This window comes from Megalobrama amblycephala, linkage group LG6 (genome assembly GCF_018812025.1).
Source record: "Megalobrama amblycephala isolate DHTTF-2021 linkage group LG6, ASM1881202v1, whole genome shotgun sequence".
NCBI lineage: Eukaryota > Metazoa > Chordata > Actinopteri > Cypriniformes > Xenocyprididae > Megalobrama > Megalobrama amblycephala.
The window spans coordinates 43,452,954-43,475,249 of NC_063049.1; the positions used below are offsets into that span (position 1 = coordinate 43,452,954).

The 22,296-nt window shown below is 37.8% G+C and overlaps 2 protein-coding genes across 5 annotated transcripts in view; one reads left to right on the forward strand and one right to left on the reverse strand.

Moving 5' to 3' along the window:
- Positions 1-86: 86 nt before the first annotated feature.
- Positions 87-12,137, reverse strand: ubxn4 (UBX domain protein 4). The gene is made up of 13 exons (XM_048194762.1): positions 11,942-12,137; positions 11,380-11,482; positions 11,265-11,293; positions 10,323-10,441; positions 9,899-10,007; positions 9,572-9,695; positions 5,554-5,608; positions 5,275-5,439; positions 4,699-4,826; positions 3,458-3,560; positions 2,818-2,949; positions 1,883-2,112; positions 87-887 (listed from the first exon to the last, which is right to left on the reverse strand). Exons 1-13 carry the CDS (start codon positions 12,021-12,023, stop codon positions 749-751), a joined length of 1,518 nt encoding a protein of 505 aa, XP_048050719.1. The 5' UTR covers positions 12,024-12,137; the 3' UTR covers positions 87-748.
- Positions 12,138-12,275: 138 nt separating this feature from the next.
- rab3gap1 (RAB3 GTPase activating protein subunit 1) overlaps positions 12,276-22,296 on the forward strand; it is a 51,015-nt gene continuing 40,994 nt past the window's right edge. For all 4 annotated transcript variants that reach the window (XM_048194758.1, XM_048194759.1, XM_048194760.1 and 1 more), the window contains exons 1-6: positions 12,276-12,370; positions 12,500-12,555; positions 16,605-16,680; positions 16,761-16,893; positions 16,968-17,046; positions 17,240-17,359. In XM_048194758.1, the coding sequence (XP_048050715.1) occupies positions 12,353-12,370; positions 12,500-12,555; positions 16,605-16,680; positions 16,761-16,893; positions 16,968-17,046; positions 17,240-17,359 (482 nt within the window). In that variant the 5' untranslated portion in view covers positions 12,276-12,352. The remainder of the gene's footprint in view (positions 12,371-12,499; positions 12,556-16,604; positions 16,681-16,760; positions 16,894-16,967; positions 17,047-17,239; positions 17,360-22,296) is intronic.

The following is a 22,296-nucleotide window of genomic DNA, read 5'->3' on the forward strand; positions in this document are numbered from 1 at the left end:
TTGATTGGCATTCTGATCTCTGTGAGATGAGTGTCATAACTGAAGAAACACAGAAACTGATGATACAGTAAAAGAAGTGAAAGCAATGAGCATCCAAAATATGTTACCTTTAATATGAATTACAAAACATGATCACACTGAGTACAGCAGGTAATAGTAACTGGATGTATGTTTGCAAATGATTGTGTCACGTAATGAATCAATTTGACTTTTTTTTTTTTTTTTTTACACTTAATGAATTTCTTAAGACAGTTCGAGAGGATTAAACCACAACAAAATCAAAAAGAGAAGAATGACTTCAGTCCAAGTGTTTCATTTCATTGAAAAACATCTTTTATTCTATGGTTAAAGGATCAAGTAGCATCTGTGCTGAACTAGTAGAAAGACATTCTATTGCCGAGGCATTTTATGATGCTGTGGGGGTCAAAACCGCCATATAAAACGCCACAAAGCCCTCGGATATTCACAACAGCGCTGGTTACTGTATTAAATCAATCCTGGCAATAACAGATGCTCGCTGCAGCTAACGCATCGTCTTTGAACCAGTATGTTTGTCAAGCCTAGAGTCGTTCCTGGTTAAAGTAGTCGGCACGCAGAAGCGAATTAGGCTATCCTGATTTGATATACCCATGCGGGATGGAGCGGAAGGGACGGGGAAATGGAAACCACAGCCCTAAATGATAAAACCCACCGTTAAGACTGAAACACTCTCAAATCAAACCGCTTCGGACCGATGCGACTCGCTGCGCTACATCTGCTGCGTGGAGTTGCCGTTCCAGGTGTTGTTGTCGTCCTCGCTGTCTTCTTGAGTCCGTAATCGGTATATTTTCCCATCTTTCTTGAAGTCCTCAGGCCTCTTCTCAAGAACCCTCTTACGAACTGTATCTCTGGAGCGGAAAACAGCAGAACGAGTAGATTTGAGTAGAAATTCCTCTAACCAAGACACTTTATAGGCAAAACAGTTGACAAAAAGGATTCAAATGCTGAATCAATAGATCTAGAGTTGAAAATTTGTTGCGAATTGAGATCCAATGACATCATGGTCTCTACAATAGCTGTTTTTATGCAAATTTTGGTATATCTGAATGCAAGATAACATGACAGCATTTATTGCATGTCATCTGCACGCTTTGAGGCTTTTAAGATGGAGGAAAAAGAGCCACAGTGGCTTCTCCTACTGCAGCAACTTCCATTTTTAATAGATATTTTGCAATAATTTCTCAGGTATTGACTGGGATTTATTCACTAATATTTTATACGATATTCCAATTTTGTGCACAAGTTAAAAGGGACGTTTTATGCCCTTTTTCAAAGTCTTGATGTTGTTTTTTGGGCTCTACTAGAGCAGGTTTTCATGCTTGAATGTTCATTATGTTACTCATATTCTCCATTGTTCAGCTCCTCTCTTCCCAGTCTGTCAGTAACGCTCTGTTTAGTTCCTATCTCTATGAAGCCCCTCCTTCTGAAAAGCACAATGTGCTCTGATTGGTCAGCTTGAGCAGAGTGTTGTGATTGGTCAAGCACTTCGAGCGTGTTTGGGAAATGTCCCGCCCCTTACCATAACCGCCAGTTTCAACACACTACTAACTAACTCAACCAGGCCCCGCCCCTTTGTTCTGCGTATGAATTATTTAAATGAGGAATATTGTGATGTTTTTTTCCCGGAAGAAAACTCAAAACTACAATGGAGGCGTTTCAGAGAGTTCAGAAACAGTGACACTTGTATAGAAAATAAATAAAACTTTGTGCTTTGTAAATTTGCAGAGCTTTTTCATGCTCAAACAGCAACACTAAAGAATGATGAACATGGAAAAAAGGGCCTCTTTAAATTCGCAACTTTGGATAGAAACATAGCTAGCGAACATGTGTGACAGTGACGCACCTCTTTGGTTCTGCGCTGGATCCGGATCCGGATCCGGAGCCGGAGCCGGAGCCCTGTGCGTTGGCCGTGTGCTGGTTCTGGGCGGCTGTGGGTGGCGGTGTGGAGCTGAACAGGAATCCGCTGATGAACCTCCAGACGGCCAGCAGCGGGTAGAGCAGCGAGCCCAGCATGGCCCAAACGCCTCCTTCTGCAGACGAGCTCACCACAGTGTTGGACGGCCGGCTGGACTGCTGCTGGGACCAACCACAGGGAGAGCATTCATGTCATGTGACTACACATCAGATATTTGAGCTGCAAGACTGTGCTTTAAGACTGTGAACATTTAAAAGGTGCAATATGTAAGATTTCTGTCCTCTAGAGGCCTATTCACAACAAAGGTGTAGCTTGATGATGGCAAGTTTGAGCATGAGACTCGCAAAAAATCAAGAAAATTAGATTTAAACAATCTAAAGACTAAACGTGTTGAGCTATATAACAATAATTAGTTTTCTGTCTATAAATATATCAAAACAGTTGTTCCCTTGTCTATTAAAACATGTAAATATTAAAGCGTCTTTGGTGTTTCCATGGTTTCTACAAAATAAAAGCGGAAACCGAGGGTAACACGGGTATGACGCGATCGACAGGCGACTCCTCACACGTCCCGGAGTCTTGGTTAAAACTGCAATTTTCTCACAATTTACAAATAGTTGGAAACATTTTGGGATATTGTAAGTACTCAAGTGAACAAAATATATAACACTGGCCTAGTGTGTTTTGGATATTTTACTGCAAAAATATTACATATTGCACCTTTAATTCACAAAATAAAACCCCTGAGGGTTTCTAAATGGCATAAAAAATTACAAATGTTGGAGAAAACACAACTGTTTAGCATGTTGACCCTGTGAATCAGAGTGTGTGTGTGTGTGTGTGTGTGTGTGTGTATAGCTCACAGGCAGCAGGACGATGGAGGCGCTGGGCGCTAGTTCCAGCTCCAGCAGAGATTTCTCCAGATCTTCAGTTGTGAACTCTCTTCTGGGAAACATGGTGGCCAGTGAGAACTGACCGTATCTGTTCCCAACCTCCTGCAGGAAGACACAAGATTCATGATTCTGTTATGAACATCTGCATAGAGTTCAACACCTGCAGTGGCAAACATACACGTCCGTCAGCAGCTGCTGCTGAACCTCCGACACTTCCAGAATCAACTAACATTATCTTAATACAACAGCTTCAGAGTAAATATCCCACTCATTAGTAAAAGTTTACACTGTAATTTTTAAGATCTAATCATTTGTAATGTTGTAAAGTTGTAAAAAACATCTCAATGGAGGAAAAATACTCGCTTCGGATAAAAGAGTCTGTTACATAAATAAATGTAATGTAAATGAAAATACTTCCGGAAGGAAATGAAAAGAAGAGAAGCTCTATTGAGGTTTTTGCTAATGAATCAGCAGCACAGAATGTAAAAGAGCGAAAACTCAGAGCACTTCAAACCCTGCCAACACAATCATCAATAGTGAACAACAGAACAGAGAGAGATGACCACACGTAACACTAGATTTCAGTCAGGTCATCATCATACAGACCGACCTGAACAGCAAACTGTCTGGCCTCCTGCAGACGCGTCTCTGAAGGAAACTGGTTAGTGAAGGATGAGCCGTCGGGCAGACGGAACTGAATCCTGGCGACCGCACTGTGACAGAGAGAAAAACATCAGCTCTACAATCCTCTAACACCAACACTGACATCCTGTTACACTGCCAAAATCAGTTTCTAAAATATTCTTATTGGAGAAACAAAATGACTGGAGATTAAACAAGATTAAGTCTTGTTTTCTGAAAGACTGATCAAAATTAAATGAGTTTATGTTTGAAGCAAAAACAAATCTGTGTAAAGTTCATTAATTATGAAATGAGTTTAATTCAGCTATAAGCAGCTCTATAGAAGACAACAGTGTCATTATTCAGCTCGATTCAGTGTTTAGCTCATATTTCACTCATTTCAATTAGATTTTACAATTCTACTTAAAACTAGATGAAAAAAGTTTGTTGAGAACTTTAAGTTGGCTTGAAAAAGACGGTCCAGAAAGTTTGAAGCAGTTTGAAAAGTTTTCAGTTTTAGATTAGTAGTTTTGAGAGATTGATCTGCGGTTGCTAAGGTATTCTGGGTGGTTGCTAGGATGTTGCTATGCGGTTGTTAGGGTACTCGGGGTGGTTGCTAAGGTGTTGCTATGCGGTTGCTAGGGTACTCAGGGTAGTTGCTAAGGTGTTGCTATGTGGTCGCTAAGGTATTCTGGATGGTTGCTAGGGTCTTGCTATGCAGTTGCTAGGGTACTCGGGGTGGTTGCTAAGGTGTTGCTATGGTACTTGGGGTGGTTGCTAAGGTGTTGCTATGCAGTTGCTAGGGTACTCAGGGTGGTTGCTAAGGTGTTGCTATGCGGTTGCTCTGGGTAGTTGGCTTGAAAAAGACGGTCCAGAAAGTTTGAAGCAGTTTGAAAAGTTTTCACTTTTAGATTAGTAGTTTTGATAGATTGATCTGCGGTTGCTAAGGTAAATTATCTGATTTAAGAATGTTTAGATGTTTGTACTGGAAAATAAGACAGTTACACTGAGGAAGAACATCATTTTTTTGCTGTGGCAGAGAAAAATGGCAGAAACTCTTTTAACAGCTTCTGTCATGCATTACAGCGATGAGAAGAGGATTATTTGGCATTACGGTAATGAGAATTATGGAGAAGAAACAATGTCATCTGTCATAAATGTCCTAAAAAATTCTCACGGTTCTAAAAACAGGCTTGCTTTTGAAATCTAATCTTTAATGAGTGATGTCACCTTCTCTCTCGCTGTGCGGTGTCTTTCTTGGCTTCGTGTTCAGCGGCTCTGGCTTGCAGCGCTGCTAGTCTGGCCGCCTCTGCGTCCTGCTGGTTCTGAGCGTAACGGGCTGCTCTGTCCGCACGGTCCTGTGGATGAAACCAGCATCAAGCGTGTGTGATGATGTGTGCATGTAGAACAGGGCGATCAACAGCACAACTCGTGTAGGAACTAGATCTCCTACTGTGATCATGAACACGTGCGACCTTAGAATGTTTGTTTAAAAGCAGTGAGACACTTGAGGCCGTATTGTACAATGAATCATTTTTCACCCTTCAGACATCTCTGTATAATACAGTGGGGTAAAAATACTAATTTTGATGAACAGATTCTTAAAATCCCAAGAATGGATCTTTTAGTCTGTGCTGTTTTCAGGTGATGCATGAACAAAACTGTGGTGTAATGGTGTAATTTGAGTCCATGCCCAGCCCTACTGTACAACACAAGCTCTCGTGGCGCACTGCTTCATTATGAAATCATGTGAGAAACAGCATCAGGATCTGCGTGTGAAGCATCATCACTGATCTGATGTGATACCAGAGCGATCTGCTGCTTGACTCGTTCTCTGGCGGCCTTCTCCTCCGCCTTCTCTCGATTCCTCTCCTCTAGCAGGCGTTTGGTTTTCTCCTCCTCCTGCTTCTTTTTGTAGTCCAGTATCTCCTTCCCCATCTTACGCCTCTCCACCTCCTTCTTGAGCTCATTCTGCCCAAGTGAGAGAAAAATACACAGACGTGGTGTCATTCACGTCGCACCAGTGTTAAACTTTCATCCTTCAATGTAAATGAGAGTTCAGTGCATGAGTTAAAAGAGAATTACCTCTTCTTCTTCTTTCTTTTTCTGCTCACGTCTTTCCTCCAGCTTCTTTGTTAACCTTCATAAGAAAATGAATGAAAACAGATTAAAACCTTTAAGTCCAGGATCTGCAGGGTTTTTAAAATCACATTTAAGGCCTTTAACAAGACCTGCTCAAATAAAATAAACACTATATGGGCAAAGTAGAGCAACAAAGTACCATCCTAAAACAATTTCAAAATTAAAATTATTATATTTAAAATACAGAGTGTGTGTGTGTGTGTGTTTGTGTGTGTGTATACTTATGGCATAGCAAAAATGTAGCCATGACCCTGGTACAGCAGAAATATAGCGGTGACCCTGGTACAGCAGAAATATAGCGGTGACCCTGGCACAGCAAAAATATAGCGGTGACCCTCTATGACCCCCCCCGTGACCCTGGTACAGCAGAAATATAGCGGTGACCCTCTATGACCCCCCCCCGTGACCCTGGTACAGCAGAAATATAGCCGTGACCCTGGTACAGCAGAAATATAGCGGTGACCCTCTATGACCCCCCCCCGTGACCCTGGTACAGCAGAAATATAGCCGTGACCCTGGTACAGCAGAAATATAGCGGTGACCCTGGTACAGCAGAAATATAGCCATGACCCTGGTACAGCAGAAATATAGCGGTGACCCTGGTACAGCAGAAATATAGCCGTGACCCTGGTACAGCAGAAATATAGCGGTGACCCTGGCATAGCAAAAATATAGCCATGACCCTGGTACAGCAGAAATATAGCGGTGACCCTGGTACAGCAGAAATATAGCCGTGACCTGGTACAGCAGAAATATAGCGGTGACCCTGGCATAGCAAAAATATAGCCATGACCCTGGTACAGCAGAAATATAGCGGTGACCCTGGTACAGCAGAAATATAGCGGTGTCCCTGGCACAGCAAAAATATAGCGGTGACCCTGGTACAGCAGAAATATAGCCATGACCCTGGCACAGCAGAAATATAACCATGACCCTGGTACAGCAGAATTATAGCGGTGACCCTGGTACAGCAGAAATATAGCGGTGACCCTGGCACAGCAGAAATATAGCCATGACCCTGGCACAGCAGAAATATAACCATGACCCTGGTACAGCAGAATTATAGCGGTGACCCTGGTACAGCAGAATTATAGCGGTGACCCTGGTACAGCAGAAATATAGCGGTGACCCTGGTACAGCAGAAATATAGCGGTGACCCTGGTACAGCAGAAATATAGCAGTGACCCTGGTACAGCAAAAATATAGCCATGACCCTGGCACAGCAAAAATATAGCCGTGACCCTGGTACAGCAGAAATATAGCCATGATCCTGGCACAGCAAAGATATAGCCATGACCCTGGTACAGCAGAAATATAGCTATGACCCTGGTACAGCAGAATTATAGCGGTGACCCTGGTACAGCAGAATTATAGCGGTGACCCTGGCACAGCAAAAATATAGCGGTGACCCTGGTACAGCAAAAATATAGCAGTGACCCTGGTACAGCAGAAATATAGCAGTGACCCTGGTACAGCAGAAATATAGTCTTGACCCTGGTACAGCAAAAATATAGCAGTGACCCTGGTACAGCAAAAATATAGCCGGCACAGCAAAGATGACCCTGGTACAGCAGAAATATAGCCATGATCCTGGCACAGCAAAGATATAGCCATGACCCTGGTACAGCAGAAATATAGCTATGACCCTGGTACAGCAGAAATATAGCAGTGACCCTGGTACAGCAGAAATATAGCGGTGACCCTGGCACAGCAAAAATATAGCGGTGACCCTGGTACAGCAAAAATATAGCAGTGACCCTGGTACAGCAGAAATATAGCAGTGACCCTGGTACAGCAGAAATATAGCCTCGACCCTGGCACAGCAAAAATATAGCGGTGACCCTGGTACAGCAAAAATATAGCAGTGACCCTGGTACAGCAAAAATATAGCAGTGACCCTGGCACAGCAAAGATATAGCCATGACCCTGGTACAGCAGAAATATAGCCGTGACCCTGGTACAGCAGAAATATAGCAGTGACCCTGGCACAGCAAAAATATAGCCATGACCCTGGTACAGCAGAAATATAGCGGTGACCCTGGCACAGCAAAGATATAGCCGTGACACTGGTACAGCAGAAATATAGCCGTGACCCTGGTACAGCAGAAATATAGCCGTGACCCTGGTACAGCAGAAATATAGCCATGATCCTGGCACAGCAAAAATATAGCGGTGACCCTGGTACAGCAGAAATATAGCCATGATCCTGGCACAGCAAAAATATAGCGGTGACCCTGGTACAACAAAAATATAGCCATGATCCTGGCACAGCAAAAAATATAGCGGTGACCCTGGTACAGCAGAAATATAGCCGTGACCCTGGTACAGCAGAAATATAGCGGTGACCCTGGCACAGCAAAGATATAGCCGTGACACTGGTACAGCAGAAATATAGCCATGACCCTGGTACAGCAGAAATATAGCGGTGACCCTGGTACAACAAAAATATAGCCATGATCCTGGCACAGCAAAAAATATAGCGGTGACCCTGGTACAGCAGAAATATAGCCGTGACCCTGGTAATCCACATTTTACCAGGGTCACCTCTATATTTCTGCTGTATAATACAATGCAGCTGTGCTTTTTAGAGTATCTTTTTTTACGTTTGCAGGTATGAAATAAACACCATAAGATAAATATTGTCATAATTCATCAACGGTAGATCATAAGCAATCACATAGCACAAATGTGGGCTATTCATGGATGCAAACTGCTCTGAAACCACGAGCCTGCAGAATGTGCAACAGCGCCGCGTTTTGACTTTTCTTCTACCATTTAAGACTTTAGGAACTCACTGATCTTAGGCCTTCATTTTAATAGACTTTCATTTTCAAATTCATAGTTTTCAGGTGACCTGGAGAGCAAAACCAGGCTTTACTCTACTGACCGGCAGTTATTTTTACTAGGCTTGTAGTAAGTACTAATGTAGTAAGACAGTAATATTAGAAGACCAAATTCAGTATACAACTTATTAATGACGCATACTATGTACAAGAATACAGATGAACCCAGAATATAAATGCAATGAGCAGTTTATTAAGCGTTTTTCCATTGAAAACCATCATAAGGAAAACGCTTCACCCATTAGTGCATTGCGTTCATATTTTGGGCTCATCTGTTCACCTGTATCCAGTAGGCATCAGCAATAAGCTGTATACTGAATTTGATCATTTAATATCAGAGTTTTAGTACATTAAGGCACTTTAGTGTTTTGCATTTTAAAATGTCCCGCTGTTTTTAGTGACTGAAATACCGCAGCTGGTGCTGTATATGGATGCCCAAAACATATTTTGTTCACATATTTTTGTTTTTCTTCTTTTGAGATGCAAAATTGACAGGCCTGTTCTACAGTTTTATGGACGTTTTGTCCTCAAGGTCTCCACACCAGTCACATGACTGAAAAATATGAATTGATCTGAGCTTATGCAAAAATGATCACTCAAGCTTATTCACCTCAAAATAAAAAAAGCTGATGTGCAAAATAAGCTCAGATCAGTGAGGCCTATAAATCAATCAGTTCCAAAATGAAATGTAAAACCTGTTCTAATTGAAAGAATACAAAATTATTAAAAAAAAAGGAAGTACTGATTCAAATATTTGGCAATAAAAAGCATAATGCGAAGCTGTTTTTTTTTTGTGTGGCTGGTCATTTTTGACTAGGACAACACAAGTGTAAAGAGGTGGTTACACTTCGAAAGTTGTTGTACCCTGTGCAAGCAAAGTCAGTAAGTTTTAGTCCAATGCGTTAACATTAACTAGCATTTTCAATAAAAAGAAAATCCTTTCTAGGTCAAAATGATCAGAACACAATCTATTTCAGACAAACCCTCCTACAATGCCATGTAAAACACTGAACTGTGACTGGCCGCTTCACATGTACATCAGACAGACTCTCGCTGTCTATCTTGGCAGTCCAGAATAAGCTGCATTCATGCGTTTCTCTGACTGACGCTCCACTCACCTCTCCACTCTGGCATCTAAGGGCTCATCTGGCAGGGACGCATCTTCTGACGGCAGGCTTTTATCATCACCTGGAGTCGCATGACCTGACGCTCCGTCTTCCTCCATTGGCACAGACAGGGATTCTGGGGAAACAGAAGGATCAGTCCAGTGCTCAACGAAACATGCTTCACCAAAACAGCAATGAAATCGAAACCCTGAATAGAAACATGCAAATCTCGTGAAACACAGCTGAACCAACACTAGACGCAAATCAATCTTTCCAGCGAAAGCAGATGTGAGAAAACCATCATCAAGAAAATCAGAGCAGCTTTCTTGTGAGCGTCACCTTTAGATGTGGAGGAAGCGACGTTCACAGCATCCTGTGGCTCACAGACGGGCGGTGCGGGCGTCTGATTTGTGTCCATCTCTGCGCCTTCAATCTGCTGCTTGTGCATCTGTACAGAAGGGTTTGTTAGTGTGCTGCATGTGTGTGTCTAACCTGACAGAAATCTGAGGCACATCATTATATGTTTAAACTCATGTTCTTCATAATCTTGAATCAGAATAACTTCCCCTCCCTCTTGCAGCATCTCTTCTCTGATAATGAGGGAGGGGCAACCTGTCACTCACATGAGATCCACCAATAGCAAACCACAACCATCCACAACTTACATTTGTTCTTGTTCCAGAAGCATTTCACTAGGATATACGGCACAAGACCCGACTTTAATCTTGATGTTTGTACATGACAATATTTGCAGTTTATTCACCTCGGTGACTTTGTCGAGCCTCCGTTTCAGCTCGTCCGCCGTGACGCTGCCTGCGATGACCTCCAGAGGAATGCCGTTTTCTCCTATGAAGAAGCAGGACGGGATGCACACGACCGGATCTGTGCGAGCTCAGAGTTAAAGTCCGTCAGGACACGAGACAAATGGACCTATAATAAACTCATCTGATAAATCAGATTAGACTCTCTGTAGGTTTGCTGTTAGTAGAATTAACCAGCGTGAATGTAATAAACACGTCCATTTTAGATTGCCACAGGAACGCCTGACTCAAAAGCTCGTGTCTAATTGGTCATGAGTTTCTTGTTTTGTTTCTTTTTTAAGCACAGAGTGCCCTGTTCACATATAAATCCTGCTTGCAGTAAGTGTAAGTGAAACTTTTTTAGTAGTGTGTTGTTGTCATGCCGTCATTTTACGCCAGACTGCTTCACAAACGAGGGTCAATTCAACACAAGAGATGAACATGACGGCACATGCTAGTGGATGAGTTGAACCAACTCCACAGCAACTACATCAATTTATCCACTAACCATTCAGAAACGTCTAAAAGTTGTAACTTCTTCCTGAGTCTCTCCATCAGTGTCGACTCCGGTTTGAACAATGTAAGGCTGAACACCGTTACTGACAATCCTCATTTTGGCTGCGTGAGATTCTCCAGTTTTGTTGTTGTTGAGCTGTTAAAGCTCCACCCCCTTTCCAGAAGCAGCAGCTCATTTGCATTTAAAGGGACACACACAAAAACAGCGTGTTTTTGCTCTCACCCAAATAGGGGCAAATTTGACAAGCTATAATAAATGATCTGTGGGGGATTTTGAGCTGAAACTTCACAGACACATTCTGGAGACACCAGAGACTTATATTACATCATGCAAAAGGGACATAACAGAAAATCCCACAATCCGTCCTCAGAAGCACAGCAAAGGATACAGATCTGTGAGAACTGGACACATGTTTCACTGAAAGAACAAGAGAGACAGAGAGAGACTTGAGTGACTGGAGGACATCACTGAGACGACATTGATCTGATGTGTGTCAGTCTCACCTCTGAGCGTCCACTTGAATCGCAACACAGGAGTTCCTCGCTGCATTCGACACAATGTCCGTCCTCCAACTGGACATCAGCTGAGAGGACTGATCGTCATTCCCTAGACAGATTGATAGAGGGATTAATGACAGATGGATAGATAGATAGATAGATAGATAGATAGATAGATAGATATACAAATAGATAGATAGATAGATAGATAGACAAATAGATAGATAGATAGATAGATAGATGACAGACAGACAGACAAACATATAGATAGATAGATAGATAGATAGATAGATAGATAGATAGATAGATAGACTCCTAAAATCACATGATCGTCTCAGTTTAATGACATTATGCGGTTCTGACTGGACAAATCACTCACTCTACCTTGGATACGAACACAAAAGCCGTTACTATGGTAAAATATTATAATGACACAGCTGATATGGACAGATTGTGTGATTATAAGCGCATATCTGACACATTAACCGGATTCCCTCACCAACTGTCATCGAGTAATGCTGTAAAACACGGTGAATGTGTGACGAAGATGGCGATGATAGTCATGTACCTGTGATCACCACCACAAACACACATTTGCGCCGTTTAGCTGTGGCGATGGCCGCTGGGATCGAGCCGTCAAACCAGCGCATGATGAAGATGACGATGATGAAGATCACTGCTGCTGCTAAGTGGCTCTGCGGGCTCCAAAAGATTCGACAACTCACAGCTGCCGGAAGCTGCGCTCGGAACACGGAAGCAGTTCGATCCGAGGAACTCTGGGAAATGTAGTTTTAAGCGCACTTTGTCGATATATGCGTTCTAATATTCGCATATTTAGGGGTAGAAAAATTAATCAAATCACACACCGCAAATTTTGTTAAATGAAGTAAATGAGCGTAAATAGCGTAAAGTGTATGAGGTCATCATATGAGGGTGGTACGTCATTCATCACCTGACAAGGATAAACAGAGAGCCAAAGATGGCGGCCGACAGTGATGTGAGTTTGTTTGTCTGTCATCATTATTATCTGCATCATGTCAGTGTCATGTGTCATATGAACGCACGCAGTTATTTGACATGTTTCTGCTTTATTCGCTTCTTTAACTGTCACGGGTTTCTGTTTCAGCCCGAGTCTGAAGTGTTTGAAATCACTGATTTTACTACCGCGTCGGAGTGGGAGAGGTACTGAAGTAAACATTTAACACACATTTCCTCTGTAATCATGTTTCTGTGGCTTTAGGTTCGGGTTTATTAGTTAGTGTGTGCACTAAAGTCATCTTGTGTTTGTGCTGTTGAGTGGAGACGAATCCTGTTGTCGCCACATAAGAGTAAAACATCATGACTAGGTAAAACATAATTGTTTAAGTCGAAATTATGACATACTAAACCATAATTATGAGATGCAAAGTCGAAATTATGACATTTTAAGCCGCTATGAGATTTTAAAAAAAGTAAAAATGATGAGATAAATGGTTATTGTTGACTTAGAAGCTCATTCAAATGTATTATGACCCAGTGTCATAATTGCAACTTTTCACGTCATAAATGACTTAGTATGTCCATAATTTCAACTTTTCGCTTCATAAATCACTCAGAATGTCATAATTTCAACTTTTCGCTTCATAAATCACTCAGAATGTCATAATTTCAACTTTTCACTTCATAAATGACTCAGAATGTCATAATTTCAACTTTTCATGTCATAAATATGGCTCAGTGTGTCATAATGCCAACTTTTTCACATCATAAATATGACTTTGTCATAATTTTAACTTTTCACATCATAAATTTGACTGTCATAATTCCAAGTTTTCACATCATAAATAACTTGGTATGCCATAATTTTGACATTTCATGTCATAAATATGACTCAGAATGTCATAATTTCAACTTTTCACATCATAAATATGACTCAGAATGTCATAATTTTAACTTTTCACATCATAAATATGACTTTCATTATTTCAACTTTTCATGTCATAAATATGGCTTAGTATGTCATAATGTCAACTTTTCAAATCACAAATATGACTGTCATTATTTCAAGTTTTCACATCATGAATATGACTTAGTATGTCATAATTTTGACGTTTCATCTCATTATTATGACTCGATATGTCATAATTTTAACATTTCACATCAAAAATATCAATATGTCATAATTTAAAGTTTTCACGTCATGAATATGACTTATAATTTTGACTTCATGTAAAAAAAATGTATCAATATGTAATAATTTAAAGTTTTCACATCATAAATATGACTTAGTATGTCATAATTTCGACTTTTCACGTAAATATGACTCAGGTATGTCATCATTTTGACCTTTCATATCATAAATGACTTAGTATGTCATAATTTTAAAATCTCATGTCATAAATATAACTCAATATGCCATAATTTCAACATTTCATGTCATAAATATGGCTTAGTATGTCACCTGGTTAAATAAAGAAATTAAATGAAAAAATGTCAACTTTTCAAATCACAAATATGACTTTGTTTGTCATAATTGTAATTTTTCACATCATAAATATGACTGTCATTATTTCAGTTTTTTACGTCATGAATATGACTTAGGATGTCATGATTTTGACGTTTCATCTCATTATTATGACTCGGTATGTCATAATTTTAACATTTCACGTCAAAAATATCAGTATGTCATAATTTAAAGTTTTCACGTCATGAATATGACTTAGTATGCCATAGTTTCGACTTCATGTCATAAATATGACTCAGTATGTCATAATTTTGACCTTTCATATCATAAATGACTTAGTATGTCATAATTTCAACTTTTCATGTCATAAATATGGCTTAGTACAGTATGTCATAATTTCAACATTTCACGTCATAAATGACTCAGAATGTCATAATTTCAACTTTTCATGTCATAAATATGACTTTGTCATAATTTTAACTTTTCACATCATAAATATGACTCATTATTTCAACTTTTCATGTCATAAATATGGCTTAGTATGTCATAATGTCAACTTTTCAAATCACAAATATGACTGTTTATCATTATTTCAAGTTTTCACATCATGAATATGACTTAGTATGTCATAATTATGACGTTTCATCTCATTATTATGACTCGGTATGTCATAATTTTAACATTTCACATCAAAAATATCAGTATGTCATAATTTAAAGTTTTAATGTCATGAATATGACATAATTGTGACTTCATGTAAAAAAATGTATCAGTATGTCATAATTTAAAGTTTTCACATCATAAATATGACTTAGTATGTCATAATTATGACGTTTCATCTCATTATTATGACTCGGTATGTCATAATTTTAACATTTCACATCAAAAATATCAGTATGTCATAATTTAAAGTTTTAATGTCATGAATATGACATAATTGTGACTTCATGTAAAAAAATGTATCAGTATGTCATAATTTAAAGTTTTCACATCATAAATATGACTTAGTATGTCATAATTTCAACTTTTCACGTAAATATGACTCAGTATGTCATAGTTTTGACCTTTCATATCATAAATGATTTAGTATGTCATAATTTCAACTTTTCATGTCATAAATATGGCTTAGTATGTCATAATTTCAACTTTTCACGTAAATATGACTCAGTATGTCATAGTTTTGACCTTTCATATCATAAATGATTTAGTATGTCATAATTTCAACTTTTCATGTCATAAATATGGCTTAGTATGTCATAATGTCAACTTTTCAAATCACAAATATGACTGTCATTATTTCAAGTTTTCACGTCATGAATATGACTTAGTATGTCATAATTTCAACTTTTCACGTAAATATGACTCAGTATGTCATAGTTTTGACCTTTCATATCATAAATGATTTAGTATGTCATAATTTCAACTTTTTATGTCATAAATATGGCTTAGTATGTCATTATTTCAACTTTTCATGTCATAAATATGGCTTAGTATGTCATAATTTCAACTTTTCATGTCATAAATATGGCTTAGTATGTCATAATTTAAGCTTTTCATGTCATAAATATGGCTTAGTATGTCATTATTTCAACTTTTCATGTCATAAATATGGCTTAGTATGTCATAATTTCAACTTTTCAAATCACAAATATGACTGTCATAATTTCAACTTTTCACATCATAAATATGACTGTCATTATTTCAAGTTTTCACGTCATGAATATGACTTAGTATGTCATAATTTTGACGTTTCATCTCATTATTATGACTCGGTATGTCATAATTTTAACATTTCACATAAAAAATATCAGTATGTCATAATTTAAAGTTTTCACGTCATGAATATGACTTATAATTTTGCCTTCATGTAAAAAAATGTATCAGTATGTCATAATTTAAAGTTTTCACATCATAAATATGACTTAGTATGTTAGTATGTCATAATTTCGACTTTTCATGTCATAAATCACCCAGTATGTCATAGTTTCAACTTTTCACATCATAAATATGACTTAATATGTCATAATTTCTACTTTTCGTGTCATACATAAATGACTCGGTATGACATAGTTCCAACTTTTCACTTAAATATCAGTATGTCATAATTTCTACGCTTCATCTCATAAAAAACGTAGTATGTCATAATTTTTACTTTTATGATTTACCAAAGCATGTTTTTTTTTCTAATGTGGCGGTAATGGGCTTCCATACGTAGCAGCTTTGATGACTGTGCCGTCATTTCATCTAGAATCACTACAGATGTTCAGAATCACTTTATTTGTGCTGCTAGAAACAAGCAACTGTTTGCTTTGGTTTTTAAAGGAACAACAACATGAACTCAGACCACAGATGATGATGACAAAGATCTGATGGTCTGCAGTTATATTCAGCAACATGGATATGAACAACCTGAATAATGAGCATATGTATTGATCAAAGAAAACTCAACTGTGTGTTCAAGCAGATGATGGTAGACTCATGTGAAAAATGCAAATGTACCATTATTTATTTATTATAAAAGTCTTAAAACACCTGTTCAGTTTAAATCTGAACCCTTCATTGAATTAAGATCGATTCATTGACATCAAATGAAATCAACAGGAAGCTTTTTGTGTGTTTGGTCATTACATCTATATTATTGATTGGTATTTATAAGACGGCACAGTAACTATCATGCACACAATATTCATCTATGCATTCAGCATTCATTCTGTTATGCATCTGCTAATTTTCTCAATTTTTGCATTAGATTTTGACACTGAAGTTTTGTACTTGTGCATCTCTGTAGATTCATATCCAGGGTTGAGGAGGTGCTCAATGACTGGAAGCTGATTGGTTGTCGTGCCGGGAAACCACCAGAGAAGGTCATTACCCATGATTACAGTTACACGAATGATGTAAATGAAATGATGTACGCAGAAGTGAACAGTGTTGATGTTAACAGGGCGAATACACCAGCAGCAGCTGGGAAGAGACGTGTCAGGAAATTAACTTCGCTGATTTCAAGTTCTCCATCACACATCACTGTCTGAAACAGGACTCAGCAGATAGTGAAGGCAGGGATGAACCAGAGGAAGGTACGCTTGGCTTTTGACCTCGTCAGCTGAACTTTGACCTCTTCTGCGTGTGTTGAACTGTCTTCTGCTTTCAGATGCGTATCCGCTGGCCATGCAGGACCTGCTCTGCATGAACAATGACTTTCCTCCTCGAGCGCACTGTCTGGTCAGATGGTAAGAAGCTCTGTAAGACTGCGTCAGATTTTGCAAAGTAATCCATATTCAAATATGATGCAGTTTGATGTTTAGTATTGCTCAGAAAGATGATTTTCCAGGTTCACCTGAGCTTGTGCATATAATGCCGTCTGTCTGAATGGACCAGAAACCCTTCCGTCGGAGCCTGATGCGCGTCTCTGTTGTGTTGTAGGTATGGTATGCGTGAGTTTGTGGTGATTTCTCCTGGAGCAAACTGTGAAGCCATCGTCAGTGAGTCCAAGTGTAACCTGCTGCTGAGCTCCGTGTCCATCGCTCTGGCCAACACAGGCTGGTGAGTGAGTCCCAGCATGCTCCTGTATCTCTGATGAACATGTGTTTCCTTCCACACCTGTGATCCTCACATCATTACTATCGTTGCTTCATTTGCCTGTAAATTCTGCATTTTTTGAGGGTAAAATTATTGAAGCTTGTTTCCGCAACTAAATAAATATAAAAAAGGTATAATTGCGACTTTTTATGTCATAGTTCTGACTTTTTTTCCCAGAATTGTAAGACTTCACAACTTCACTTCACAACTCACAATTGTGTTTATATCTCGCAATTCTGACTTTATAACTCGCAATTTTGACTTTATATCTCGCAATTCTGACTTTATATCTCGCAATTGTGTTTATATCTCGCAATTCTGACTTTATAACTCGCAATTCTGACTTTATATCTCGCAATTCTGACTTTATAACTCGCAATTGTGTTTATATCTCGCAATTCTGACTTTATAACTCGCAATTTTGACTTTATATCTCGCAATTCTGACTTTATAACTCGCAATTCTGACTTTATATCGCGCAATTTTTACTTTATATCTCGCAATTCTGACTTTATAACTTGCAATTCTGTCTTTATATCTCACAATTGTGTTTATATCTCGCAATTCTGACTTTATAACTCGCAATTCTGACTTTATATCTCACAATTGTGACTTTATATCTCACAATTCTGACTTTATAACTCGCAATTCTGACTTTATAACTTGCAATTCTGCAATTCTTCTGACTTTATATCTCGCAATTCTGACTTTATATCGCAATCTGACTTTATATCTCACAATTGTGTTTATATCTGCAATTCTGACTTATATCTCGCAATTGTGTTTATATCTCGCAATTCTGACTTTATATCTCGCAATTCTGACTTTATATCTCGCAATTTTTTATAACTCGTTTATATCTCGCAATTTTGTTTATATCTGACTGACTTATATCTCGCAATTTTGTTTATAACTCGCAATTCTGACTTTATATCTCACAATTGTGTTTATATCTCACAATTCTGACTTTATATCTCACAATTGTGTTTATATCTCGCAATTCTGACTTTATAACTCGCAATTCTGACTTTATATCTCGCAATTCTGACTTTATAACTCGCAATTGTGTTTATATCTCGCAATTCTGACTTTATATCTCACAATTGTGTTTATATCTCGCAATTCTGACTTTATATCTCGCAATTCTGACTTTATATCTCGCAATTCTGACTTTATATCTCACAATTGTGTTATATCTCGCAATTTTTTATATCTCGTTTATATCTCGCAATTCTGACTTTATAACTCGCAATTCTGACTTTATAAATTTTGTTTATATCTCGCAATTCTGACTTTATATCTCGCAATTCTGACTTTATAACTTGCAATTCTGACTTTATATCTCACAATTGTGTTTATATCTCGCAATTCTGACTTTATAACTCGCAATTCTGACTTTATATCTCACAATTCTGACTTTATATCTCGCAATTTTGTTTATATCTCGCAATTCTGACTTTATAACTCGCAATTCTGACTTTATATCTCGCAATTCTGACTTTATATCTCGCTATTCTGACTTTATAACTCGCAATTCTGACTATATCTCGCAATTCTGACTTTATAACTTGCAATTCTGACTTTATATCTCGCAATTTTGTTTATATCACGCAACTCTGACTTTATAACTCGCAATTCTGACTTTATATCTCGCAATTGTGTTTATATCTCGGAATTCTGACTTTATAACTCGCAATTCTGACTTTATATCTCGCAATTCTGACTTTATATCTCGCAATTTTGTTTATATCTCGCAATTCTGACTTTATAACTCGCAATTCTGACTTTATATCTCGCAATTCTGACTTTATAACTCGCAATTGTGTTTATATCTCGCAATTCTGACTTTATAACTCGCAATTCTGACTTTATAACTCGCAATTCTGACTTTATATCTCGCAATTTTGTTTATATCTCGCAATTCTGACTTTATAACTTGCAATTCTGACTTTATAACTCGCAATTCTGACTTTATATCTCGCAATTCTGACTTTATAACTTGCAATTCTGACTTTATAACTCGCAATTCTGACTTTATATCTCGCAATTCTGACTTTATAACTCGCAATTCTGACTTTATATCTCGCAATTTTGTTTATATCTCGCAACTCTGACTTTATAACTTGCAATTCTGACTTTATAACTCGCAATCTGACTTTATAACTCGCAATCGCTTTATATCTCGCAATTTGACTTTATATCTCGCAATTTGATTTATATCTCGCAGTTTTGTTTATTCTGAATTCTGACTTATAACTTGCAATTCTGACTTTATAACTCGCAATTCTGACTTTATATCTCGCAATTCTGACTTTATAACTCGCAATTCTGACTTTATATCTCGCAATTCTGACTTTATATCTCGCAATTTTGTTTATATCTCGCAACTCTGACTTTATATCTCGCAATTCTGACTTTATATCTCGCAACTCTGACTTTATATCTCGCAATTCTGACTTTATATCTCGCAATTCTGACTTTATATCTCGCAACTCTGACTTTATATCTCGCAATTCTGACTTTATAACTCGCAATTCTGACTTTATATCTCGCAATTCTGACTTTATATCTCGCAATTTTGTTTATATCTCGCAATTCTGACTTTATATCTCGCAATTTTGTTTATATCTCGCAATTCTGACTTTATATCTCGCAATTTTGTTTATATCTCGCAATTCTGACTTTATATCTCGCAATTTTGTTTATATCTCGCAATTCTGACTTTATAACTCGCAATTCTGACTTTATATCTCGCAATTCTGACTTTATATCTCGCAATTTTGTTTATATCTCGCAACTCTGACTTTATATCTCGCAATTCTGACTTTATATCTCGCAACTCTGACTTTATATCTCACAATTCTGACTTTATATCTCGCAATTCTGACTTTATATCTAGCAATTCTGACTTTTAACTCACATTTGCGTCTTGTAAAGTTAGAATTGCGCGATATAACTTCACAGTTGCAAGTTATAAATTCAGAATTGTGAGTTGTGAAGTCAGAATTGCAAAAGTCAGTCTTTTTTTCCTCAATATTGGATTTCATAACTTGCCATTGCGAGTTTATATCTCAATTGTGAGAAAAAAGTCAGAATTGTGAGATAAAAAGTGGCAATTACCTTTTTATCTTTTGTTTAGCGGCGGAAACCAGCTTCCATACGAAATGGCCCTTTTAGTCACATTAGTCAAACGATTCACTGGTTCAGATTGAAAGCATCTGGTGTTACAGTCACAGTGCAAACCCATCATCCTTAATAATACTTTATTGTTATGGTTTATTAATATTATCATTACAATTTTTATAGTTATTGATTGTTTAAAAACAGCAGATGATCAGGGCAGTTTATATCCTGTCAATCAAAAGAGGACGGAAAAAACGTGTCACACTGCAACTCCTACTGTGTAATGAAAATGTCTATTGTGTTGAATTTAGGGCTGTCAAAGTTAACATGACAATAACACACCAAATGTAAAAAAAATCACCTGTAGTTCAAGCCTAGAGTTGCCAGATCCGCAGTTTTCCCTACACCAAACATTATTTGTAACGCCTCCCATCCAATATTGTGACTTCTGATAAGAAACAAAGGCTCAGCTTTTAAATTCTGCCTGTTTTATCACAAAATTCAAACAGTAAATGGCTTTTTGACACTCTTACATGTGACGTGATCGCTGTAGCACCTCAGTTCAATTTCTTTTTTCCACTTTAATACTAGTTATACCACGAAAAACATGCATGAACATCAAAAGGTATGTTGAAAGATACAGACAACTTACTGAAATGAATCATGCCTCATGTAATCACTCAAATCAGTGGAAAGACAGCTTGTCTAGAATACTAACGTTGCATTTACCTCAGGAAAGTTATACAATGTTCACAGTTCGTTAGTTAGCTATAAAAAACACGAGGAGGAGCTTATTACTGTTAATTATAAATGCATGCATGAATAAATTTATCATAAAGACAAGTGTTTATGAAAACTACCTTATGTGCAGCTGAGTTGTATATAAACAGTTTACATTTGAGTGTAATTATTATATCTGAAAATAAATAGTTGAATATCATAGTTTAGGCTCTATTGTTAATTTTAAAGTCTAATATTTTAGTAATGTACTTAATGAAAGGGTTCCATGTATAGTTATTAATAATAGTTTATTATGTTTATGTGTTATGCCCTATTATTATAAACCTCTAATCTCACTCTATTTTAATACACCTCCTAAAAAGCTGAGTATCTTAATGAAGTCTGTATTGACATGTGTCATATTGGAAAACATCTGTCTCTTTGTCAGTGTGAAATATGTTTTAACACATTAATGATCATTTATGAAGTTAGATTGACATGTTATAAACATCTCTGCGCTGCAACACATGCATCGCTATATGGAAACGCTAGAGGAGGATTATCGCATGGGGCGTTATGGGATAGATGGTTGTTTCAATAATCTGTCAGTCTCTTTTTAAATGCTTTATGTGGACATGCTGTGTATTAAGTTATTGTGATGTGTTTTGTTATTACTGTTCTGCAGTGGATGCCTAATATATTCACTGTAATTGTTCATACGATGATATGAATGATGGGTGTTGAGAGATGCTCTTTGTGATTAATTGAAAACAAATATTTTCTTTATGAATGCAATTGCATCTGTCATATTGCTGCAGTATACTTAGAGCCGCACTGCTGCGATTTTGACATCAGGTGGCGCTGTTGAGCTGTTGTTAACGTGTGTGTTCACCTGCTAGATGAGCAGCAGACACCAGAGCACAGGAACTACAGACCACCTTTATGTGTTAAAGTTGTCTCTCTTAAAACTCATCTTTAATAATGACATATTTAAATGTTATATTATAATTTATTCATGCCTTAAAATAGCTTAAATGTAACTCTACACCATTGCTTTA